Source organism: Apodemus sylvaticus, chromosome 5, assembly GCF_947179515.1.
Source record: "Apodemus sylvaticus chromosome 5, mApoSyl1.1, whole genome shotgun sequence".
Taxonomy (NCBI): Eukaryota; Metazoa; Chordata; class Mammalia; order Rodentia; family Muridae; genus Apodemus; species Apodemus sylvaticus.
In genome coordinates, this window is record NC_067476.1 from 134,463,304 (window position 1) to 134,489,821 (window position 26,518).

The 26,518-nt window shown below is 39.8% G+C and overlaps 2 protein-coding genes and 1 pseudogene across 4 annotated transcripts in view; all 3 read left to right on the forward strand.

The window, feature by feature from the left end:
• The window catches only part of LOC127686032 (zinc finger protein 120-like), a 161,865-nt gene that overhangs the window by 111,020 nt on the left and 24,327 nt on the right, over positions 1–26,518 (forward strand). The window contains exons 2-3 of one of the 3 annotated variants that reach the window (XM_052183844.1): positions 20,650–20,776; positions 20,982–21,046. The exons of 1 other annotated variant lie outside the window; for it this stretch is intronic. In XM_052183844.1, coding sequence (XP_052039804.1) covers positions 20,650–20,776; positions 20,982–21,046 — 192 coding nt within the window. Of the gene's footprint in view, positions 1–14,365; positions 14,485–20,649; positions 20,777–20,981; positions 21,047–26,518 lie in introns of those variants that run through there. One more of the 3 variants, XM_052183842.1, reaches the window with a different exon arrangement.
• On the forward strand, positions 1,311–2,209 carry LOC127686433 (acidic leucine-rich nuclear phosphoprotein 32 family member B-like; annotated as a pseudogene).
• On the forward strand, positions 21,523–23,596 carry LOC127686434 (zinc finger protein OZF-like; the record flags this gene model as incomplete). The annotated part of the gene is made up of 2 exons (XM_052184655.1): positions 21,523–21,539; positions 22,471–23,596. Coding segments are annotated over exons 1-2 (1,143 nt in total), but the record flags the coding sequence as incomplete, so codon positions are not given.

Consider the following 26,518-nt stretch of genomic DNA (forward strand, 5'->3'; position numbering starts at 1 on the left):
ACCCAGGGAGGCTGGAGGACACTCACTCACTGCTCTCTTTTTCTTCTCACTCAACAGTCAGAACCCAGCTTTAAAACAGCAGCAGGACAGTCTTCCAAGCCCTGGGCAGTAGAGGCAGGGTCAGGTGTACAAAGTAAGTCTTAACTACATAGCAGAAGGAAAGGCTGAGCTATAGGAGATGTTGCTCTAAACAGACACAAATATGAAACATCTTTAAGAAATAGGAATGAAATTGTTAATGTGCAAAAGTGGAAAATAAAAACGAGGTCAGAAGGTTGATGCATAGAAAAAATGAAAATTTAAAAGTAATACAAACCATTGATTTTTTAAAAAGATCAATATAATTGAAAGAACACATAGGCAAATGACTGAAAAGAGCTGGCTGTTCCCTGGTAGAGGGAGTGGCATTAATATGATCGTGTTTGTCCTTGCCCCTATGTGCAATGTCAGCTGCTGAGATCTCTAACCTGACACACAGCCAGTAACATGTGTTTGAAATTTCTGAGCTGACCTAACTGTGCCAATGAGGAGTGCACATATCTATACACGTCCCTGACACGGACATTCAATATTCACTCATTTCGGCTAACCGACTCCAAATGTAAACCACTGTGGGCACAGGTTGTGAGTTACAAGAGTGCTGACATACCTCCCCGCCAGAGCTCATGACACTGGGCTGGTGAACACAGGGAGCTGGATTGCTGTGCAGACATCCCCATGGTTCTGCTGGGCATGCATCAAGCTGTGGTGGGCCTTGTGACCTCAGGCCAGGGGTGGGGAAGGGGCGGTCCTTGGGGGTTTGCCTGGAGAGCTACCCAGGGTGTCCCAGAAGAGCTACAAAAAGTTGGGACCTCAGGGTCTCGGAAAAACAGACAAACAAACAAACAAAACTTAAAGAAGGATATTAGGAAACAAGATTGTTGTTTTGTGTCTTCTTCAGAGTTCAGGCAAACTGCAAGTATTTTTCACCTATAGTTACTGAGTCAACCCTCAGAGCCAAGCACAAAACCCCATGACAAACCCTGTGTAGCAAGCTTGTTAACCAGCACACCTTCCTCAGGTCAGACAAACAAACAAAGAACAAACCCCTGCTTAGCTGAATTTAAGGCGGGTCCGGGTCCGGCCCCGCCCTCCACGAGCCTCCCCAGTCCTGGCTGCACCTGGTGCTCTGCAGCTGAGCAGCCCCTCGCTGGGCCAAGTGGAGGCAAGCAGCCACCCTGTAGCATCTCTGGCTTAAGCGCAGTGCGTGGCGTTGGCCAGGGGGAGGCGGTAGTGAGGCCAGAGCCGCGCTCCAGCCCTCTTTTCCCTCAATGGTTTCTCTCTTCTCCCTGGAGAAACTTGGCTCCAGGGGCTCTGCATGCCCACAAGCTGCCCGGGACCATGCTGCCTCCTCCAACCGCCTCCCTCCAACAGCCCTCACTGCGCAGGTCGGGTTGCCTCTCCCCCACCCTCCGACCCCACCGCGGAAAATTAAGTTTGGAGAAGGGGGACAGGAGGAACATGGAGAAGAAGAGGAGGAACTGGAGCTGAGGAACTGGACCCCGGCAGCTGTTCTAGAACTTTTCTTGGACAATTGCAAAGCAATTGGAAAAGTTGAGGGGTTATCAGATGAATTTGTGAACTTAGAGTTCCCCAGCTTCATAAGTGTGCGCTTGTTTTCAGTCTCTGACCTCCCGAAGCTACCTAAACTGAAAAAGATTGAGTTCAGTGAAAATAGAATCTTCCCAGACAGACTAGCAGAAGAACTTCCAAGCCTCACACATCTGAACCTAAGTGGAAATAACCTGAAAGATATCAGCACCTTGGAGCTCTTGAAAACGTTGGATTGTCTGAAAAGCCTGGATCTGGTCAGCTGTGGGATCACTAACCAGGGTGATTACTGAGAAACTGTCTTCATGCTCCTGCCCCAGCTGTCCTATCTGGATGGTTATGGCCGAGAGGACCAGGAAGCACCTGACTCCGATGTGGAAGTGGAGAGAGTAGAGGAAGCCCCAGACTCGAATGGAGAGGAGGATGGTGTGGACAAAGACCAAGAGGAGGAAGAGGAAGATGAGGATGTGAGGAAGAAGAGAATGCAGATGAGGATGTAGAAGTAGAAGATGATGAAGATGAAGTAAGTGGGGAGGAAGATGTGGATGAAGAGGAGGAAGAAAGTGGGAAGGGTGAAAAGAGAAAGAGAGAAACAGATGACAAAGGAGAAGATGATTAAGACCTGAAACAACCTGCAAGAAACAGAACTGTTGAGTATTGGTTGGACTGCTGGTGGATTTCGTAGCTGTTTAAAAAAGGTAGCTATGATACAAGCCCCAGGATACCCCCAGAGAGCCAAAGAATAGTTCCTACCACATTCTGCCTTCCTCCCCTTAGCCTGTTGGTAATCCACCACCAAGCCTGTTGACTTTACCCCAATAACACTGTAAACGTTGTTAGGTTGTCCTGTACGACTCTTGCTGTATCCTGACAGTTGTGATTGGTGAGTGGACTGTCCTATCTGCCAGGTACACTGCGACTACAACAACATTTTTACTTTCTGTAAAACAGGAAAAGCTTTGTAAATAAAATCTTAACATTTTGAAAAAGAAAAAAAGCAAGAACAAACCCCACAGCTGTATTAGTAAAGGTTCTCTAGATAAAGAGAACTGATAGATTCAATCCTTCTATCATGTTGGAAAGGGTTATTAGAATGGCTCAAGAGCTGTGTCGTTCTACTAGCCCAGCAGTGCCTGTCTACCAGGGAAAAGTTCAAGAATCCAGTAGCAGTTTAGTCCATGTGGCCTCATGCCTCAGCTGGCCTTCAGTGTATATCAGAATTCTGAAGAAATAAGTTGTAATGCCAGTTTAAAAAGAAAATGATCCTGCTGGCCAGAGGTAGGGCAAGTAGACAAACAGAAGGAGGGATGTGTCATCTTCAGAGTCCTTTATGTATGTGAGCCGCCACCAGAAGCTGTGGCCTAGATTAAAGGTGGATCTTATCAACTCAAACATCCAGACCATATAAGGGTTCTCCCATTTCGAACGCTATAATTAAGAAAATTCCCCACAATAGCCAGCTATTTGGGTGTTAGTGTGTGTGTGTGTGTGTGTGGTTTCTACTCTGCTCCAACTGTCTCTTGCTATTCTAAAAACTCTCTGTTTAAGACAGGTGTCTTTCCACTCAAGACAGCTCTCTCTGTGCTACCAAAAATTCAAAAATCTCGCTGGCTCGCTCATGGATTTCTAGAAGAATTCTTGGATTTACTGGCCAAGTTTTTTTTTTAAATAAAACTTCTAAAAGTAATTCTTGGTTTATCAAAATCAGAAAGCAAACAACAATAATAAAACTATTAATAACAGCTGGGTGGTGCATGCCTTTAATCCCAGCACTTGAGAGGCAGAGAGGCAGGGGGATTCTCTGAGTTTGAGGCCAGCCTGGTCTACAGAGTGAGTTCCAGGACAACCAGGGCTACACAGAGAAACCCTGTCTCCAAAAACCAATAATAGTAATAATAACAATACTGATAACAATTCTAAAGGAGCTGTTTTTGCTCTTCAGACAACCTTATCTGGATAGCTGCTAGGAACCATTTTAAAAGAGCTGTGTCCGCTGTCTAAATAATTCTTTGGGTTTCTGACCTCAGAAACGGCTTTAGAAAAAATTCCTGGGCTGGTGAGATGATTCAATGGGTAAGAGTACTGACTGTTCTTCCAATGGTCTAGAGTTCAAATCTCAGCAACCACATGGTGGCACACAACCATCTGTAATGAGATCTGATGCCATCTTTTGGTGTATCTGAAGATAGCTACAGTGTACTTTCATATAATAATAACTAAATCTTTAACAAAAAGAAAAGAAAAGAAAAGAAAAAAATCTTGAAGAGTTGTTCAATCTTCAGGGATCTTGAGGTATCTCACTCAACTCTCACTACAGAAAAATTGTAAAAATGAACTTCGATTATTTCCTGCTAGCTCACGCCACGCAGATTGAAAACTCAGGTTGTTTTTAATTACATATGCATTGGATAATTTACCCCAGGGCCCCTTTGATTATTCTATGAATCAACACTTGTGACCCCAGTCCCTTGATACTTAGAAGAGAGTACTTCTTTTAACACTGCAAAGACTTCAGCGATCTTGCCTGTGTCTGACAAGCACAGATGCAAAATTAGCTGGGTGGCATCTTTAGAGTGTCTTCCAGGCTTCCAGTGCAGAGCAGGAGCTATTCATTTTATGTGTGTGAGTACAGAGCCAACGCTTATGACAAACCAGAAGAGGGCATCAGATCCCATTACACAGTGCTGCAAGCCAGCATGTGCTTGCTAGGAATTGAACTCAGGACTTCTGGAAGAGCATTCAGGGCTCTTAACCTCTCAGCCATCTCTCCAGGCCAAGAGTCTTCTCTTTAATGATAATAATTCCCTTGAAAAATTCCTATCGGTTTCAGTAATTGACTATCACCTAAAACTAACTAGTGCTGGGTTTTTGTTGTTGTTTGCCTTTGGGTTTTTGTTTGTTTGTTTGTTTGTTTGTTTTTTACATAGTTCAGGCTTATCATTACTTTTGCCCCACTTGTTGCTCCTTTTCACTTTGTACCTTAATGGCTCAGTAGTGACCATCCAGCAGAATCAATATTTTGTCAAAGAATTAATCTCGTTAGCTTTTACTTTGGGCTCAGTCAATTTTTCAGGACATTTGAAAACTCAGAAATATTTTTGACAAAATATCACACAAATGACCTCTGGTTTATTATTCATAGAGCCTATTTCTCACTGAACTCTTAGGATCTTGACATCCACTCTCTGCATGACCCTCAACAATCTGATTTTCCAGCTCCTCCAAGACTCGTTAAGCTCTGTAGATTGCTGTCTATGCTTTGGGTCCTAACATCCTCCAATTCTTCCAAAGTGAAATTCCCAGGTTCTTTGCAACCACAAACTCAATTTTGAGGTACTAAATTTTTCTTATAAATTGTTTTTTGTTTGCTGTAAAAAAACAGAAAGCACACTAACCAAAAGCAACTTGATAAAGAATGTGTTTTTTTAATCTGATACTACCAGATGACAATTAATTATTACAAGAGCATACACAAACTAAGAACATCAAGGCACTAACCATGAGCAAACATGTTTACTTGACTTTTCTCCTGCTTAGTCACTGTCTTCTGGTCACCTTGCTTGCTTATCCAACCCATGCCCACTGGCTTAAGGTTATTGCCATCTCAGTGGATGAGCCTTCCCATATCAATCATCAATCAACACAATCTCTCATAGACCTACCATCTACCCTTTCTTATCTAGGAATGGCAACAACTGATGTTTCTTCAGTTGACTATGGGATATATGCTGTTGACATTTGAAGGTTAATAGGTCATGGAGACAATAATATATGATAATTTCTTCAAAAGCAAAACCCAATGTATTGCCCATATTGATCACTTAAGTTTAAAAAAAAACAAATCAATGATGATCATAGACAACTGAAAACACAGATATGCCAAAGAGTGGGAATAGGTGATTCTCTGAGATGAGGAGAAATCCAATACAGTTTCTCTACAGAAAGACCTCCAAACCAAAAGAAAATCAAGGAGCCCATAACAACAGTGATATTCCTTTGAGTAGCTGTACCATGGTTTATTGACAGGCTCCCACACCCAGGCATGCTTGGGTGTGAGTCCACTCTATCATCAGCTTTAATAAGTGTTAGCAAACAGCCACAAAATGGATGGGTGTTTAAGAAAGTCTCCAGGGTGAGTTCCCAGGAATGGATTGCTACATTCAGGGAGTCAGTAGATTTTTCATTTTGATAGATATCCCCAGTTTCCCTAGATATTGCTTGGGGCTGTTCATGCTGGAGTCTCTGTTTTCATGGGTCCACCTTAGCAGACTGTGTTGTTAAACTCATGGATGCTTGCCAACCTGATACTTTATAAACTGCTATCTTATTAGACTTTAAATTTGCATGTAGGGTCCCGGTGAGGGTCTGTGGCAGAGCACTTGTGTGAATGCCACATGTCACAGTAACCCCAGTGTAAATATTTGCCATTGCTCTTTTTCCTCAAAGACACTTTCATTCATGTGCATAAACATATCCACCCAACACACATTAATTCTAGCACCATGTTTTACTTCTCAAAATGTACAGATACTCAGTCTTCCCACCTTCAATGATATTATCACCTCAGTTTGACAAACAAATTAATCATTTTCTAAAAAAATTTGGCAAGTCACAAATAGGGACAAAATCATATTATTTTTCCTCCCATCAACCCCAGATATTAATTCATTTTATTTATCTATTTATATATTTTCTGTTTATGTTTATGTTAATTATATATTTTTGTGTTCATGTGTTTATGTATTTTATGAGTATATTTACTCATTCATAAAAATAAACTGACCATATCAATTTTTGAAAGAAAGTATTTGGTTATTTTATGTGTATGGCTATTTTGTTTATTTTATGAGTATGGTTGTTTTGCCTGCATGTATATCAATGCATCAAATGCATGATGCTTGTAGAGGCAAGAAAAGTGGGATAGACCCTCATAGAACTGGAGATATGGCAATCCCAGCACGTGGGAGGCAGAGGCAGGTGGATTTCTGAGTTTGAGGCTAGCCTGTTCTACAGAATGACCTCCAGGACAGCCAGGACTCCACAGAGAAACCCTGTCTCAAAAAAACAAAAAACAAAAAACAAACAAAAAGAACTGGAGTTACACATGACTGTGTGCTCTGTGGGTGTGGGGGATTCAAATTCAAGAACCTGAAAGAATAGTCAGTGCTCTTAGCCACTGAGACATCTCTCTAGTCCCTTGACATGCTATTTCAATGCTGCTGATAGCAACTAATTTTTATACAGTCTCCCTCCCTCCTTTATGGAAAAAATCCAAAATAACACACACACACACACACACACACACACACACACACATACACACTTGTAGTAGAAATTGTTGGAAGATAGGAAATAAATTTGAGCTGGGCGGTGGTGGCGCACAACTTTAGTATATCCTACCACTAGGAATATTGCACATGCAAATTTCTTCACACACACACACACACACAAACAAACAAACACACACACACACACACACACTAAAATGTTGTTTTGGTTAATGTTCTATTGCTATGAGGAAATACCATGACCAAAGCATTTTTTAAGATACTTTTTTTTTTGTAATTATTACATGTAAGCACACTGAAGCTGTCTTCAAACACCCCAGAAGAGGGCATCAGACCTCTTTATGGATGGTTGTGAGACACCTTGTGGTTGCTGGGATTTGAACTCAGGACCTTTGGAAGAGCAGTTAGTACTCTTAACCACTGAGCTGTCTCTCCAGCCTGGCCAAACATTTCTTGTGGAAGAAAAAGTTCTAATTATGAATGCTTACAATTTCAGATGATAGTCCATTCTCATCATGGTATAAAAGCTAGTGGTGCTCAGCAGACATAGAACTAAATAAGTAGCTAAGTAATGTATATCATGTCCTATATGGAGGGAAGACGGAAAGGAAGGAAGAAAGAAAGGAAGGAAGGGAGGTGGGGAGGGAAGGAGGTAAAGACGGAGGGAGAAAGAGGGAATGGGAGAGGGCAGGGAGAAGAAGAGGGAGAGGGATCCTGTACGTTGTAGGATTTTGGGAGTTAGAGGCAGGCAGATTTCTGAGTTCAAGGCCAGCCTGGTCTACAGAGTGAGTTCCAGGACAGCCAGGGTTATACAGAGAAACCCTGTCTTGAAAAAACAACAACAAAAAGACATTTTCCTCCCTATTGCTTTCGATTATGTTTATCATAGTGAGGGACAGTAAAGTAATATATATATATATATATATATATATATATATATATATATATATATATATATATCAAAATAATGGGAGTATTTCTAGGACAGATGTGATATGTTGCTTATATGAAGGTGGTGGACATCTTTCAAAATTCTGGCCGTAATAGCCATTGGGCTTTTAGAGGTTAAGTAGCTATTGTAGTCAGTTTACATACAATTCTGAGAGCCATGTTCATGATGTAGACCTGGCTTATGAAGCCCTAAAAACAACTGACAGGTTAGTGTATGATGTATGCCTATTAAAAAAATCTGTTTTTTTTTTTGTTTTCTTGGACAGGCAAATCATGAATTATTAATTGTAGAAAGTATCACTGAAGTGAAATATTGTGTTTATCAGATCAACTAATATTTGTGGAGTAGAGATACAAAATTGAATGCAATAAAGAAAAAAATCAGTCCCATTGTCAAAACTTTTTTGAAAGTATTTCCTGACAGTCAGTAAATGGAAGTCTTCTTCTATAAAAGTTGAAGGCTACACTTTGTGCCCACAGTAGAATCATATAATATGCAATAGTTTTGCAGGTGTTATTTGTTTGACAGTGTGAAATCTGTGGTATTGAAAATGTCATGGAGAACACCTTAGACTTGGCACTGTGTAGAGATGTTTGAGTCACTGAAGAAAGGCCTTTGGGAATGGTGTATCCTCAGTTGCAGAGCAAACCCCAGATTAAAGGTATCACACAAAATAGGGTGAGGCTTGGCACCATGTGACAGGGTTGCATTTCCTGAAGAAGATAAGGAAGGCCTACCTTGAGAACAAAGTTTCAGATCCATATCTGTAGCCATAATGCATTGGTAAAGTCTGTGTAAGCTTGCAAACTTTCAGTTATATTAATTGTAACTCCTATTTTGGACTTTAAATTGTAATTCATGTGCTATATCCTTCCTTTCTGCTATATATAAGAGCAAGCAAATTTTCTCAAAGTAAAAATTTCAAGTTTATGCCTAGCAATAATAATAACTTTGCAATATTTCCGGTATACCTCTCAACAGTGCTTTTTACATACATTTATTTAGAAAAAACATTCCTGATACCAATTAAGGCACATAACAGGGCCTTCCCTGTGGAAAAGTAATTAATTGTTTACCTCTAATGTTAAGTCATTTCTAAGCTCATTAGTTGGATCTACATAAAAAAGCACCGTCCAACAAGCCTCTTAACTTGAGTAGATTCTCAGGGACCTTACATGGTGGGAAGAGAGAGCTGGTTCCCATGATGTGACCTCTGATCTCCACATGTGTGACATTGCCTTCGAAGGGAATAAGAAAATACATGAACATGATATAAATTCCGAATGGATTTGCTACATGGACAAATGCAGCTACCAGTAGAAATACCATCAACCAATCTTGGGAAGAATTACTTTTTATAGAAATCCACAATTCCAATTGAAGAACCTTCCTCCATTTCAAAGATTCAACACTGTCTCTCATCAGTGATCTCCCTTTGTGCAAAGGGAGAAAATTCTTTTTCTGTTTAGGATTCCATTAAGTGTAGTTCATTTTCCTTTCCCCATTTATTACAGGTTTTGGTGGCATTATCCTTTCTGATATTTTTCTTCAGACTGAGGCCTCAATGAAGTAACACATGCTCAACTGTATAGGGCAATATAGCATCTCAGTTAATGGAATTGGTTTGTTTTGTGTGGGTTTTTTTTAATTAGATATATTCTTAATTTACATTTCAAATGTTGTTCCCTTTCCTGGTTCCTCCCTCCATGGAAAATCCCATAAGCCATCAGAGTATCCATACTTTGTTCTTCCTCCTTCTTGAGCATCATTTGATATGTGAAATATGTCCAGGGTTTTCCAAGCTTCTGGGCTAATATCCACTCATCAGTGAGTGCATGCCATGTGTGTTCTGTTGTGATTGGGTTACCTCACTCAGGATATTTTCCAGTTCCATCCATTTGTCTAAGAATTTCATGAATTCGTTGTTTTTAATTGCTCCATTGTGTACATATACTTCATTTTCTGTATCCATTCCTCTGTTGAGGGACATCTGGGTTCTTTCCAGCTTCTGGCTTTTATAAATAGGGCTGCTATGGACATGACAGAGCATGTGTCCTTATTGCATGCTGGAGAATCCTCTGGGTATATGCCCACGAGTGGTATAACAGGGTCCTGCAGTAGTAGTATGCTCAGTTTTCTGAGAAACCACCAAACTGATTTCCAGAGTGGTTGTTTCAGCTTGCAATCCCACTACCAGTGGGGGAGTGTTTCTCTTTCTCCACATCCTCACCAGCACCTGCTGTCTCCTGAGTTTTTATTCTTAGCCATTCTGACTGGTGTGATGTGAAATCTTAGGGTTGTTTTGATTTGCATTTGACTAAGGATGTTGAACATTTCTTTAAGTGCTTCTCTGCCATTCGATATTCCTCAGCTGAAAATACTTTGGGAACAGGGGAAATTTACCTGAACAGGACACCCATAGCCTATGTTCTAAGATCAAGAATTAACAAATGGGACCTCATAAAATTACAAAATTTCTGTAAGGCAAAGGACACTGTCAATAGGACAAAACAGCAACAAACAAATTGGGAAAAGATTGTTACCAACCCTACATCTGACAGAGGGCTAATATCCAATATAGGCAAAGAACTCAAGAAGTTAGACTCCAGCTGGGCGGTGGTGGTGCACGCCTTTAATCCCAGCACTTGGGAGGCAGAGGCAAGCAGATTTCTCAGTTCGAGGCCAGCCTGGTCTACAGAGTGAGTTCCAGGACAGCCAGGGCTACCCAGACAAGCACTGTCTCGAAAAACAGAAAACAGAAAAAAAAAATCAAAACAAAACAAAAAATGAGGAAATTGTTAAAGCAAGTAATAGAACATTAGCAGAAACAAAACAAAACAAACAAACAAAAAACCAACAACCAACAAAAAAGAACCCCTTGTCAAAAAAAAAAAATTGAACAGAACATTTGCTTGGAATTTGATTTTTAACATTTGAAACCAATGAAAAGGGAAGGGGAATCATGGTTAAACACACAAAAACATTTGCTATTCCTCAGGTGAAATTTCTTTGTTTAGCTCTGTAACCCATTTTTTAAAAAGGGTTATTTGGTTCTCTAGAGTCTTTCTTTCTTTCTTTCTTTCTTTCTTTCTTTCTTTCTTTCTTTCTTTCTTTCTTTCTTTCTTTCTTTCTTCTTCTTCTTCTTCTTCTTCTTCTTCCTTCTTCTTCCTTCTTCTTCTTTCTTCTTTCTTCTTCTTCTTCTTCTTCTTCTTCTTCTTCTTCTTCTTCTTCTTCTTCTTCTTCTTCTTCTTCCTTCTTCTTCCTTCTTCTTCTTTCTTCTTTCTTCTTCTTCTTCTTCTTCTTCTTCTTCTTCTTCTTCTTCTTCTTCTTCTTCTTCTTCTTCTTCGTCTTCCTCCTCCTCCTCCTCCTCCTCCTCCTCCTCCTCCTCCTCCTCCTCCTCCTCCTCCTTCTTCTTCTTCTTCTTTCTTCTTTCTTCTTTCTTCTTTCTTCTTCTTCTTCTTTTTTATTTGGAGCCACCACCCCTGGGCTTTCTCTTGTTAATGTTAATGACTCCAGGACAATCCTGGACAGACAACACTAGTCCAGGAGGCAAAGGTGTGGCTAATACCTCAGCAAATGGTAAATGCTAGGACCTTCAGAACAGCACTTAAGGCTGTGGAAAAGATGTCTAAAACAGGGGTTCAAAAATATTTTGTTTCTCAAAAAATCAAGGAAGCAATATGAATTATGAGAAACTTTCCAAATCTAATACAACAAAAGTGGGTGTGATGAGAGCCAACTAGTTAGAAAGATTGTAAGGAAGGAGGTAAGCTATAAAGAGATTAGGAAGTGGTGATCACAGGATATTCCTCCCAGCTAAATTTGTTGTTGTTGTTGTTGTTGTTGTTGTTGTTGTTTATGCTTACAAAGGCAGATAAATTCTTGGGTGGACCTGGACAGAGCAAGGTTTGGCCCAGATGTGATAGAAATGCTAATTTCAGGACTGGTTCCCACCCAGCTAGTTTAGCATCTCTGGTAACAGAAGCAAAGACCCCTCTGAATGTTTTGTAATATTAAAAAGAAAATGTCTGCCTGTCCTCTCCTAATTATTAAGGGCCTGGGCTCAAGGGGTGCTGATTATTAAGACAATGAAAAGGGAATTTGGAGTAAATAACTGCTTGGGTATGTAAAATAAAAGCCTTTATAATAGCTAGGGTGAAGTTCTTGGGGAAGAATCTCCAGGAGGTCATAGAGAGAGATCTCCAGAGAAACAAATCACAGAGAAAGAAAGAGTTACTAAGAAAAAGCAGGCTGGAAACTTGTCTCCAGCAGAGCATAAGCCTCCAACTTGGACCCAGTATTTGAGTGCTAGTCCTTTGTTTTGCTGCTTCCAGACACCCCTGCTCTTAGAATTCCCCTCTAAGCCCAGGCTTCATCCTTGACAAGAACCCACAATGAAGGGGCACTCCATGGATGTAAACAAGGTGGTAATACATTAAAATCAGGTTCTTGACAATTAGTCCAAATTGTAAACCTTATTTATACAGGTGAAAAGATTCATGTGCTTTGAATGGGAAAAAGCACCCTTCTTTGTGGGTTCTTTTGCATCTTTAAAGACCCATGGGATGGGAAGGACATTGATGGCATGACTCACATTTATAGTACCTTTTCCTATATGAATTTGTCCACATATTTGACGAGTACAGGAAGAACTCAAGACTTTACTACACTCACTTCATTCATAAATATTGCTAATGTGTGAGCAATACCACATTTGCAAGGTAAACCAAGGCAAACAGAAGAATTTGCATATTCCTAGTCTCATATAGGGCCAATTGTCTTTGCAGGCATGAAAGAAGTCATACTGCAGAACAACCATCTGAGTTTTTTCAGTGTGGGCAAGCCCTTGCATTTCAAAGTCATAACCTAAGACAAGAAAGAATTCATACTGGAAAGAAACTTTATGAAAGTGACCAAAATTTCGAAGCCTTTGCATATCACAGTAGTCTCCAAATACATAAAACAAGAGTTGCTGGAAAGAAAACTTATGAGTATAACCAATGTGCTAAAGATTTTGTATTTTACAGTTCTCTTTAAAGCCGTCAGATAGTACATTGTAGAGAGAAATGTTTTGAATGTAACCAGTGTGATAAAGCCTTTGCACAAAACAGTCCTCTCCGAAGACATAAAAGCACACATACTGGAGAGAAGACTTATGAATGTAGCCAATGTGGCAAACACTTTGTACATCAATATAGTTTCTTTTTTTTTATTTTATTCGATATATTTTTTATTTACATTTCAAATGATTTCCCCTTTTCTGGCCCCCCACTCCCTGAAAGTCACATAAGCCCCCTTCCTTCCTCTTGTTCTCCCACCCACCCCTTCCCACTTCCCTGTTCTGGTTTTGCCTTATACTGTTACACTGAGTCTTTTCAGAACCAGTTGCCACTCCTCTGTTCTTCTTGTACCTCATTTAATGTGTGTATTATATTTTGTGTATTCCAGTTTTCCAGGCTAATATCCTCTTATTAGTGAGTGCATACTTGAAGTTCTCGCTAGAGCAATTAGACAACATAAGAAGGTCAAAGGGAAACAAATTGGAAAGGAAGAAATCAAATTATCACTATTTGCAGATGATATGATAGTATACATAAGTGACCCAAAAAAACTCCACCAGAGAACTTCTACAGGTGATAAACAACTTCAGCAAAGTGGCTAGTTATAAAATCAACTCAAACAAATCAGTAGCCTTCCTATACTCAAAGGATAAAGAGGCTGAGAAAGAAGTTAGGGAAATGACACCCTTCACAATAGCCACAAACAATATAAAGTATCTTGGTGTGACTCTAACTAAACACATAAAAGATCTGTATGAGAAGAACTTTAGGTCTCTGAAGAAGGAAATCGAAGAAGACCTCAGAAAGTAGAAAAATCTGCCATGCTCTTGGATTGGCAGGATTAATATAGTTAAAATGGCCATCTTGCCAAAAGCAATCTACAGATTAAACGCAATCCCCATCAAAATCCCAACTCAGTTCTTCTGAGTTAGAAAAAGCTTGCTGCATCTCTGAGAGCGCTGGGCTCTGACAGCTATGGCAGCTGGACCACAAGGCACCGCTAGGCGGGGATGTAACATAGCATTGATGAGGTTCTGAGAGCCTGGAGAGAACCAGGCAGCAGCAGCTGTGGTCCTGCCAGAACCCATGGTGGCATGGATGGTGGCGGCTGTGTGGATGGTAGTGGCTGTCAGGGAGTAAAGCTGTAGCAGGAAAAGGTTAGTTATCACGGAGGCGCAGGGCGGGACTTCCTGCCAGCAGTGAAAGTCAGATGTCAAGTAGCCAGCAATGGCTGGGAAGTAGCTTGTTTCTTATCTTAACAATGTCTTGGGAGGGGGGAACCACCACATGGTGGGCTGGAAAGGAACGTGCGGGCACCTGACCACTACCAGAGCCAGTGCGCCAAAGCATGGGGCACCTGGTGGCAACCAAGGCCAGCGTGCCAGAAGCCCGCGGATGATAGCAGCTGTCAGCAAGAAAAGTACCTTAGTGTTTGCGTAGGCGCAGGGCGGGACTTCCTGCCAGCAGCGGAAATCGGAAGTTAAGTAGCTTGCACTGGCTGGGCCCCAATCCAGTTGTGGGACACATTGACAACTGCACTAAATGTAGAGTGATGGATATGGAAGCTATCCAGCCTGATGCCAGGCGAGGAAGGGTAAGTGCCTGCTGAGTGCTGTGACTGGAGCTCAGGTGAGGTCCAAATTAGCAAAGAGCTCAGCACTGGATCTCCGCCTACAATGGGGAGAAGCAGGAGACTTAACAGCAGGGACCTGGAGTTATGGGTTCTTCTAGGGCTCGGTGGGAGGGCACGCGGGTAGAGTATTGGAGGAAAGGAACTTGTGCTACTGAGATGTAAATCTGCAGATCTGGAAAGGATTGGTTTCAGGCTGGAACCACTGAGTAGTTTCTCTTCTGTCCACTCTAACCCTAAGCTTGGTGCTCATGTCACTCAAGACTCATTAGCCAATCAAAACCTCCACATGGACCTGCCAGTCATTAGAGGAGGAGGCTCTTCTGGTTACCAAGCCTGAAATTTCCTCTCTGTAACTGATCAGGCATGATTTGTCCCGCGTGCTGTGTTCTGAGTGTGTCTGCTGGGTGCTGTGAGGGAGCTCAGACAAGCTCAAAACTTCAGACATGCTAAGTGCAGGGTCATCTCTCATAAAGGGGAGGAACAAGAAGCTCAAAACTTCAGACATGCTAAGTGCAGGGTCATCTCCATAAAGGGGAGGAACAACCAGCTTAGCAAAGGGTGCAGGTGTGGTGGATCTTCCCAGCAGCTGGATTGTAAGCGGGACCCAGAGAGCTATGGCCGCCTGTGAGGTCCTATGTGGTTCTAGTCTCTCCTTTAATCCATAGATGGAGTTTGAATAACATTATTATGGAGTCTGTGTCTGCCTCCGTAATAAACTTTTGGAGCTTGTGTATAGAAAAATCCTTTGCAAAATGCCAAACCCGAGAGCCCTCATTTCTTTATTATCTTCTATAAGTTCTGCCCTTAGCATTTAATGTGTAGGTGTAAGATTTCTTTGTAGTACTTAATAGATGAGTATTATTCCACTATGTAAATGAACCACATTTTCTCTATCCATTCTTCTCTCATGGGACTTCTGGGTTGTTTTGAGTTTCTGACTATCACAAACAAGACCACCATGAACATAGTGGTGGAATGTGGTCCCCTCTGACATTGTTGGGCATCTTTTGGCTATATTCCCAAGAATGGTGCTGCTGGATCTTCAAGTAGATGTGTTTCCAATTTTCTGAGGAACCTCCAGACTGATTTCCAGGGTGGTTGTACGAGTTTGCAACTGCACCATCAATGGAGGAGTGTTCCTCTTTAACCACATTCTTGTCAACAGTGTTGTTACCTAAGGCTTTGATCTTAGCCATTCTGATTGGTGTAAGGTGGAATCTCAGGGTTGTTTTGATTTGCATACCTTGGTCACTAAGGACTTTGAACACTTATTTAGGCGCATCTCAGTCACTGAATATTCCTCTGTAATTTCTCTGTTTAGTTCTATATACCATTTTTTGATTGGTTTGTTTGGTTTTCTGGTGGTTAGCTTCTTGAGTTCTTATATATTTTGGATAGTAGTGCACTATTGGATGTGGGGTTAGTGAACGTTTATTTTCCAATCTGTAGGTTGCCAATTTGTCTTATTGATTATCTCCTTGGCCTTAGAGCAGCTTTCCAGTTTCATGAGGTCTCATTTATCAATTTCTGTTCTTAGAGCATGAGGCCACTGGAGTTCTGTTTAGGAAATTTCTCCTGTGCCATTAAGTTCACTTTCCTTCTTTCTCTTCTATTACATTGAGTGTATCTGGTTTTATTTTGAGTTCCTTAATCCACTTGGACTTGAGCTTTGTACAGGAAAATAAGAGTGGAGCAATTTGCATTATAATACACGTTGACTGCCAGTTGATCCAGCACCTTTTGTTGAAAATGCAGTCTTTTTTCTACTGGATGCTTTTAGCTTCTTTGTCAAAGATCAAGTGACCATAGGTGTATGGGTTTATTACTGGGTCTTCAATTCCATTGCATTGATTTTCCTGCCTGTCTCTGTACCAAAACCATACAGCTTTAATCACTATTGCTTTGTAGTAGATCTTAAGGTCAGGGATGGTGATTCTGGCAGAAGTTCTTTTATTGTTGAGAATACTTTTTGCAATCCTGGAGTTTTGGTTATTCCACATAAATTTGGAAATTGCTCTTTCTAACTCTAAGAAGAATTGAGTTAGAATTTTGATAGGGATTACATTGAATCTGTAGATTGCTTTAGGCAACATGGCCATTTTTACTCTATTATCCCTGCCAATCCATGAGAATGGGAGATCTTTCCATCTTCTGACATCTTCATCAATTTCTTACTTCAGAGATTTGAAGTTCTTGTCATACAGATCTTTCACTTGCTTGGTTAGAGTCACACCAAGGTATTTTATATCATTTGTGACTATTTTGAAGGCTATCATTTCCCTAATTTCTTTTTCAGCCTCTTTATCCTTTGAGTATAGGAAGGCTACTGATTTGTATGAGTTAATTTTATATCCAGCCACTTTGCTGAACTTGTTTATCAGGTTTAGAAGTTCTCTGGTGGAATTTGTGGGGTCACTTAAGTATACTATCATATCATCTGTAAATAGTAATACTGTGACTTCTTCCTGTCCAATTTGAATCCCAATGACCTTTTGTCATCTAATTGCTCTGTCTAGGACTTTGAGTACTATAGTGAACAGGAAGGGAGAGAGTGGACAGCTTTGCCTAGTCCCTGATTTCAGTGGGATTGTTTCAAGTTTCTCTCCTTTTTCTTTTTGATGTTGGCTACTGGTTTGCTGTATATTGCTTTTATTATGTTAAAGTATGGGCCTTCAATTCCTGGTCTTTCCAAGACTTTTATCATGAAGAGGTATTGGATGTTGTCAAATGAAGTGATATGTGGTACATTTCTTTGAGTTTGTTTATGTAGTGGATTACATTGATAGATTTCCATTTATTGAACCATCCCTGCATTCCTGGGATGAAGCCTACTTGATCATGGTGGATGAGCATTTTGATGTGTTCTTGGCTTTGGTTGGCAAGAATTTTATTGAGTATTTTTGCATCAATATTCATAAAGGAAATTGGTCTAAAGTTCTCTTTCTTGTTGGGTTTTGGAGTCGTTTAGGTATCAGAGTAATAGTTGCTTCATTCAACGATTTGGGTAGTGTTCCTTGTGTTTGTCTTTTCTGGAATAGTTTGAAGAGTATTGGTGTTAAATCTTCTTTTTTATTTATTTATTTATTTTTGGTTTTTTGGATCTGTTTTTTTCTTTTCGAGACAGGGTTTCTGGGTATAGCCCTGGCTGTCCTGAACCTCACTCTGTAGACCAGGCTGTCATCGAAGTTAGAAATCCACCTGCCTCTGCTTCGCAGAGTGCTGGGATTACAGGCATGGCACACCACCACTGGTTGTTAGGTCTTCATTTAAGGTCTGGAAAAACTGCATTTAACCCATCTGGTCCTGGGCTTCTTTTAATTGAGAGACTATTAATCTGCTTCAATTTTTTTTTTGGATTTTTTTTTTTTGAGACAGGGTTTCTCTGTATATATAGGCCTGTCTGTCCTGGAGCTCACTCTGTAAACCAGGCTGGCCTCAAACTCAGACACCTGCCTGCCTCTGCCTCCCAGAGTGCTGGGATTACAGGTGTGCACTATTTCTTTAGGGGTAATGGGATTGTTTAGATCATTTATCTGATCCCGATTTAACTTTGGTACCTGGTATCTGTCTAGAAAATTGTCCACTTTATCTAGACATTTTACTTTTGTTGAGTATAGACTTTTGTGGTAGGATCTGATGATTTTTTTGGATTTCTTCAGTTTCTGTTTTTATGTCTCCTTTTTCATTTCTGATTTTGTTGATTTAGGTACTGTCCCTGTGCCCTCTGGTTAGTTTGGCTAAGGGTTTATCTATGTTGTTGGTTTTTTTAAAAGAACCAGTTCCTGGTTTGGTTGATTCTTTGTATAGTTCTTTTTGTTTCTGCTTGGTTGATTTCATCCCTGAGTTTGATTATTTCCTGCCGTCTACTCCTCTTATGTGTATTTGCTTCTCTTCATTCTAGAGCCTTCAGCTGTGCTATTAAGCTGTTATTGTACTTTCTTTCCAGTTTCTTTGTGGAGGCACTCAGAGCTATGAGTTTTCTTCTTAGCACTGCTTTCATTGTGTTCCATAAGTTTGGGTATGTTGTGCCTTTTCATTAAATTCTAAAGAGTTTTTTTTGTTGTTGTTGTTTTGTTTTTTTTCCGAGACAGGGTTTTCTCTGTATAACCTTGGCTGTCCTGTAACTCACTCTATATACCAGGCTGTCCTTGAACTCAGAAATCTGCCTGCCTCTGCCTCCCAAGTGCTGGGATTAAAAGCATGTGCCACCACAGCCCGGCCTAAACAGTCCTTCCTTTCTTTCTTTATTTCTTCCTTGACTAGGTTATCGTTGAGTAGAGTGTTGATCAGTTTCCATATGTATGTAGGCTTTCTGTTGTTTTTGTTGTTAATGAAGACCAGCCTTAGTGCATGGTGATCTGATAGGGTGCATGGAATTATGTCAATCTTCTTCTATCTGCAGAGGTCTGTTTTGTGACCAAGCATATGGTCTGTTTTGGAAAAAGTACTGTAAGGTGCTGGGAAGAAGGTATATTCTTTTTGTTTTAGGATAAAATGTTCTACAGATATCTACTAAATCCATTTGGTTCATAACTTCTGTTAGTTTCACTGTTTCTCTATTTACTTTCTGTTTCCCTGATCTGTCCATTGATGAGAGTAGGGTGTTGAAGTTTCCCACTATTATTGTGTGGGGCGCAATGTGAACTTTGAGCTTTATTAAAGTTACTTATATGAATGTGGGTTCCCTTGTTTTTGGAAAAATATATGTTCAGAATTGAGAGTTCATCTTGGTAGATTTTTTCCTTTGAGTATGAAGTGTTCTTCAGGCTTTTTTGATTACTTTAGGTTGAACGTTGATTTTATTCGCTATTAGGATGGCTACAGCAACTTATTTCTTGGGACCATTTGTTGGGAAAATTGTTTTCGACGCTTTTACTCTGATGTAGTGTCTCTTTCTGAGTGAGGTGGGTTTCCTGTATGCAGCAAAATATTGGGTCCTGCTTATGTATCCAGTCTGTTAGACTATGCCTTTTTATTGGAGAATTGATTCCATTGATATTAAGAGATATTAAGGAGAAGTGATTGTTTCTCCCTGTTATTTTTCTTTTTCTTTTTTTCTTTTTTCCTTCAGTTTTTCAAGACAGGGTTTCTCTGTGTAGACCAGGCTGTCCTTGAACTCAGAAATCTGTTTGTCTCTGACTCCCAGTGCTGGGATTACAGGTGTGCGCCACCAGGCCCATTCCCTGTTATTTTTTTAGTAGAGGTGGGGTTATGTTTGTGCGGCTCTTTTTTTTTTTTTTTTTTTTTTTGGTCTGTTAAAAGATTAATTTCTTGCTTTTTCTGGTGTGCAGTTTCCCTCCTTTTATTGGTGTTTTCCATTGATTATTCTTTGAAGGACTGGATTTGTGGAAAGATATTGTGTAAATTTGTTTTCGTCATAGAATACCTTGATTTCTACATCTATGGTAATTGAGAGATTAGCTGGGTATAGTAGCCTGGGTTTGCATTTGTGTTCCCTTAGTGTCTGTATGACACTCATCAAAAGGAAAAGGACTGCCCAGGAACTTCTGGCTTTCATAGTCTCTGGTGAGAAGTCTGGTATAATTCTGATAAGTCTGCCTTTATATGTTAGTTGGCATTTTTCCCTTACTGCTTTTAATATTCTTTCTTTGTTTAGCGCATTTGGTGTTTTGATTATTATATGACAAGAGGAATTTCTTTTCTGGTCCAGTTTATTTGGAGTTCTGTAGGCTTCTTGTGTGTTCATAGGAATCTCTGTCTTGCCAGGAGATGGTGGTGCTGGGAGGCAGCACTTGGGAGGCAGAGGCAGGCGGATTTCTGAGTTCGAGGCCAGCCTGGTCTACAGAGTGAGTCCCAGGACAACCAGGGCTATACAGAGAAACCCTGTCTCGAAAAACAACAACAACAACAACAAAAAGAATCTCCTCCTTTAGATTAAGGAAGCTTTTGGGGGGAGGGCGTTGGGTTTTTTTGGGGGGGGGAGTGTTGTGTTTGGTTTTGGTTTTTGGTTTTTTGGATTTGGTTTTTTCGAGACAGGGTTTTTCTGTTTAGCGCTGGCTGTCCTGGAACTCACTCTGTAGATCAGGCTATATTCTCAATAAAGTATACATTTACAATGTTCTCGGCAATATATTCTCTTATATACACATGCATGGAATATTTTAGGGTATAGTCACCTATGAAGATGTGCATGTGAACTTCACTCAGGAAGAGTGGGCTTTGCTGGATCCTTCCCAGAAGAGTCTGTACAAAGATGTGATGCTAGAGACCTATGGGAATCTTACTGCTATAGGTAAGGCAATGAATTTCCTTTCACTTTTCAAAATGTAGGGACAACTCTTCCTTTGTTATTGTTATTTCTTTCTGTGATTTCAGTTGAAAATGATGAAGAATGAGTGCAATAAACAATCATGGTTTTAAAGTTCACTGAAGTTTGTAACTTAAATTTTGTGTAACTTCCAGTAATGTAACATACACTCTCTGGTACTATATTATAGGCTACATTTGGGAAGACCATAATATTGAAGAACTCTTTCAAAGTTCTAGAAGATATGAAAGGTAACATTCATGTGCAACCTGATAAGAATATGTTTCTTTTTTTTTTTTATGGTGATTATCTTACTTCTTTCTCTCCTATCTGTCCCAAGTCCAGGAATCCTAAATGTCCTGCCTCTGTCTGCCTGACCAACAATTAGCTGCTGGCATTTTTTCTATATTCTTTGTTTACATTCCAAATGATTTCCCCTTTCCCGGATCCCCCCTCCCCATATGTCCCATAAACCTTCCTCTCTCCATCCATTCTCCAATCACCTCCCTCCTTTTTTTTCCTCTGTCCTTATCTTCTCCTCCAATGCTAGATCAATCCTTTCCAGGATCAGGACCTTCTCCATACTTCTTCATGGGAGTTATTTGTTATGCGATTTGTGCCTTGGATATTCAGGGTGAAATTGTATTATGTCCTCAAAGATTTAAGGAAAAGCAAGATGGTTAAAAAAAAGGACTTTAGGTTATCAATGATTATTAAATTCTTACAAAATCATGTACAACAATGTCAGGTATCTAATTTATGTTTGCAACACATTCCTTTAAGTACAAAGACAAGAAAAAAATGCCTTAACACATCTCACCATTTCAATCTCAGCCCAATAGAGTTATGCTGTAGAATTAACAGTGTGTTTAATCTCCTACCACTTAGATATTACAAAAGATACATTGAATACGTGGTAAGTATATGTCCAAAAACCTCTGATAAACATATATTCATACTAAAGCTGGTGATAATCCTATAATTTTAATAATGTTGCCAGATTTTGTGAGATGGACAGTTTATGAGACTCAATAAAGCTTTTGTGGAGAAACCTTAATCCCTATTTTACTTCTTTTTTTTTAATAGGAATGTGATTAGTTATAATGGATACAAGCCATGTGAGCATATATATATTGAAAGAAGCAACAACCCCTCCCTCTTCCTGTACTATTAGAAGATATGTAATACTCCCCACATTGAGTAGACTTCTAAATGTGCTAGAAATTTACAAATATTCAGTTTTCCTACTTACTAGGGGTATTTAAAGTAATCACACTGTAAAAATCACTGAGTACTAGGAATGCAAATTCTTCTGTTTCCCTTGGTTCACTTTGCAAATTAGTATTACTCACACAATAGCAAAGTTTATGAATGAAGTGAAGGTAGTAAAGTTCTGAGTTCTTCCTGTTCTCTTCAAATATGTGAACAAACTCCTATAGGAAAAGGTGCTATAAATGTGAGCCATGCCATGAATGTCCTTCCCTTCCCATGTGCCTTCAAAGATGCAAAAGAACCCACAGTGAAGGGGAACTCCATGGATGTAAACAAAGTGGCAATACATTGAGATCAGGTTGTCCTTGACAATTAGTCCAAATTGTAAACCTTATTCACACAGATGAAAAGATTTCTATATGTTTAGAATGTGAGAAATCTTTCACATGTGCCAATTGTCTTTGCAGGCATGAAAGAAGTCATACTGAAAAGCAAGCCTCTGAGTTTTTTCAGCGTGGGGAAGCCTTTTCATTTCAGAGTCATAACCTAAGACAAGAAAGAATTCATACTGGAGAGAAACCCTATGAAGGTGTCCAACATTTTGAAGCCTTTGCATATCACAGTAGTCTCCAAATACATAAAACAAGAGTTGATGGAGAGAAAACCTATGAGTGTAACCAATGTGGTAAAGATTTTTTATCTCACAGTTCTCTTCTAAGTCATCAAAGATTACATACTAGACAGAAAGGTTTTGAATGTAACCATTGTGGTAAAGCCTTTTCAAAAAACAGTAATCTCCAAAGACATAAAAGAACGCATACTGGAGAGAAGACTTATGAATGTAGCCAATGTGGCAAACACTTTTCACATCCATATGGTTTGGTATATCACAAAAGTTTACACAGAGGAGAGAAACCCTATGAGTGTCATCAGTGTGGTAAAGCCTTTATAGTTAAAAGTCATCTTCAAATGCATAGAAGAACACATACTGGAGAGAAACCTTTTGAATGTAACCAATGTGGTAAAGCCTTTTCACAAAGTAGTCATCTTCTAACACATAAAAAAATACATACTGGAGAGAACCCTTTTCAGTGTAACCAATGTGGTAAAGCCTTTGCAAGAAACTATCATCTCCTAAGACATAAAAGCACACACACTGGAGAGAAACCTTTCAAATGTAACCAATGTGGTAAAGCCTTTGCACAAAATAGTACTCTTCTAACACATAAAAAAATACATACTGGAGAGAAACCTTTTGAATGTAACCAATGTGGTAAAGCCTTTGCACAAAATAGTACTCTTCTAACACATAAAAGAATACATACTGGAGAGAAACCTTTTGAATGTAACCAATGTGGTAAAGCCTTTGCACAAAATAGTACTCTTCTAACACATAAAAGAATACATACTGGAGAGAAACCTTTTGAATGTAACCAATGTGATAAAGCCTTTGCAAATATGGGTAATCTTCTAACACATAGAAGAAAACATACTGGAGAGAAACCCTATGAATGTCATCAGTGTGGCAAAACTTTTTCAAATCCATCTGGATACACATATCATAAAAGAACACATAACTCATACAGGAGAGAAACCCCATGAATGCAATCAATGTTGTTAAGCCTTTTTTTTTTGTCCTTGTTTTTAATAACTGCATTGCATTCCATTGTATAAATGAAACATTTTCTTTACTCATTTGTCTTCTGAGTGACATCTGGATGGTTTCCAGTTTCTGGTATTACAAATAAAGTTGCTTTGATCATAAAGGGATAGGTGTCCTGTGGTATGGTACAACATAGGTTGGGTATATGTCCAGGAGTTGTATGGTTGTATCCTGAGTAGAATTATTCCCAGTTTACTAAGAAACTGGCAAATTTATTTCCAGAGAGGTTCTACAAATTCTCACTGCCCCCAGCAATGGAGAAGTGTTCCCCTTGCTCCACATCCTTGCCAGCATGTGCTGTCCCTTGACTTTTTTTTTATCTTAGCTGTTCTTTCTGATGGATGTAAGGTGAAATATCAGCATCCTTTTTATTTGCATTTCTCTGATGAATAAGGATCCACGGAATGAATGACACACAAACAATAGTCCATTTTTAACTTGTCGTTTTGCTCATTGCCTGGTCACAGCAAAGACTCCCGTGGCTAGCATTTCCTTCCCCCTGGTACTCCTGTCTGAACACCTCTAACTCTGTCTTCAGCTTAGTTGCCTGTTCATTTTCTATGAAGCCAATTGTTCTTGCTGCCCAAGATGCTTTTGGAATGCACCTCAATGCTCCACTTTTACTTTCCACCTACATTTTGGATGATCCCCTGCAGACTTCTAAGTCTGCCCATCTCTGTCCTCCTGGGTCATGGCAAATCTCTCTGTCCTAATGTACAGCTCTAAATGTCCAACCCCATGCCCAGTCATTGTCTGTTGGCATCTTTATTGATGGGTCCAAAATCAAATGGTGATAAAGGCCTTTAGCATTTGGACACAGATTCCTAATTAAATCAAAGCATTAGACCCAATGCACTTTATACACCAGATATTGTTCTTAATTTATTCACTATACATTCTACTCACTGGCTCCCCTTCCTGGTCATCAACCCCCATAATCCTTACACAATCCCTGCATCCATTTCTTCTCTTGAGGGTCTTTTGGCCCCTATGGGCATCCCTCACACTCGCACTAAAAGTCTCTAGGACTAGACAAGGCAGCTCAGCTACAAGACCATAATCTACAAACAGGTGATAGCTTTAGGATTACCCCTGCCACAGTTGTTTGAGACCAACATGAAGACCAAGCTGCACACTTCCTACATTTGTTCATGGAGACCTAGGTCCAGCTTCTGTATGCTCTTTGGTTGGTGGTTCAATCTAGAAGAGCCCCAATTGTCCAGGTTAGTTGGTACAGCTCATCTTCCTGTAGACTTCTATCTCCTTTCAGGCCCACAATCCTTCCCTCAACTCTTCCATAGGAGTCTCCAAGTTTCCTTCATTGTTTGGCTGTGGGTGTCTGGATCCCTCTGAGTTGGTTACTGGGTAGAGACTCTCAGCAGACATGCTAGACTGTACACCTAACACTATCATTAGTAGTGTCAGGGATTTGCCTTGCTGGTGTGATGGAAACTAAGTTGGGCTAATTATTGACTGAACTTTACTTCAGTCTCTGCTCCAACCCATCCCTGCATTTTCTATGATTGGCTGCAAAGAAGATGTTTGTTTTATACTTGGGATCACCAAAACACTTTAAAAGTTTTGTATTATCACTGGCTTTAAAATATGTCTTTCTTTTCCTAAGGTCTGTTCAAGCTACCAGAAACTAATTTAAAAATATATGTCCAGGATGACCTCAAACTTAGGATCTTTGTTTTGCTTCCTTTAGCAAATCCTATTGGCATTCACCAAGCATCTGCTGGAAACAGATACATAGAGACACAGTGAAAAGCTAGACAGAGCTGGGGTGTCTTGTGGGAACTTGGGAGAAGGATTAAAGAGCCAGAATGGTCAATATCACCAGAAGATGACCCAAGAGTCAACTCTCCTTGGCCCTTGGAGGGTGACAGAGAATAAACCACCATGTAAAGAGCACGCATTGCCCAGACCCTTGCCTTTGCACATATGTCATTCATGTGCGGCATCTTCATGAGGGTCTCTTAACAACTGCAGCAGAATCTGTGTCTCACACTCTTCCTTGGCCTTAGGATCTTTCTGATAGTTGTGCTGCCTGGCGTTTCCTGCCAAGGTTACATCTAGTCCTGCTGCAAATTGATGTGCCATAGTGGGTTCATACCTATGGGGCACATCCTCCGAGTGGAAAGTGGGAAGTAGGTATAAGAGGTACTGCAAGGAGAAAGTGGGGTTGTGGTCAGGATGTAAGTTGAATAAACAAACAAACAAAGACACCATTTAAGTTCCAAAAGAAAAAATAATTTCATTAGAATCAATTCTTAAAGTCTCTGCACTAACAGATAGATAGATAGATAGATAGATGATAGATACACAGATGAATTATATATATATATATATATATATATATATAACCATTTTTTAATAATCATTGTAATGCTTTAGGTAATTTTCACAAACTGAGTCACAGTAGAAAACTGTTATGTTCTATAATGAAATACCATATAATATTAAAAAATGTATCCAATCTCTATAATTTACAAGTCTTATTTTGATATTGGACAAGATTAAATTGGCATGTTGCCATTATTTTTACCACATATAGATGGATAATATGTTAGGTACACTGAGGAATAAATGAGGTAGATAATAGCTAGATCACAGACTGAAGTTTAAGGCATTCTGCTTTCTTGGTCATCATTATAAAGAAGGATGCAGTTGGGATACAGTTGAAATTTAATAATTTCTAAGCTTGTATTAGGTCATGACATAAATGAAGGCATACCAGACGGGAAGATGTATAATTTAGCGAGCTTCATATAACCCAAACTACATGGAAATTCCTATTAGGGAATGCTGCTATGAAGATGTGTGCAAATATGTTTGACACTAATATGTCA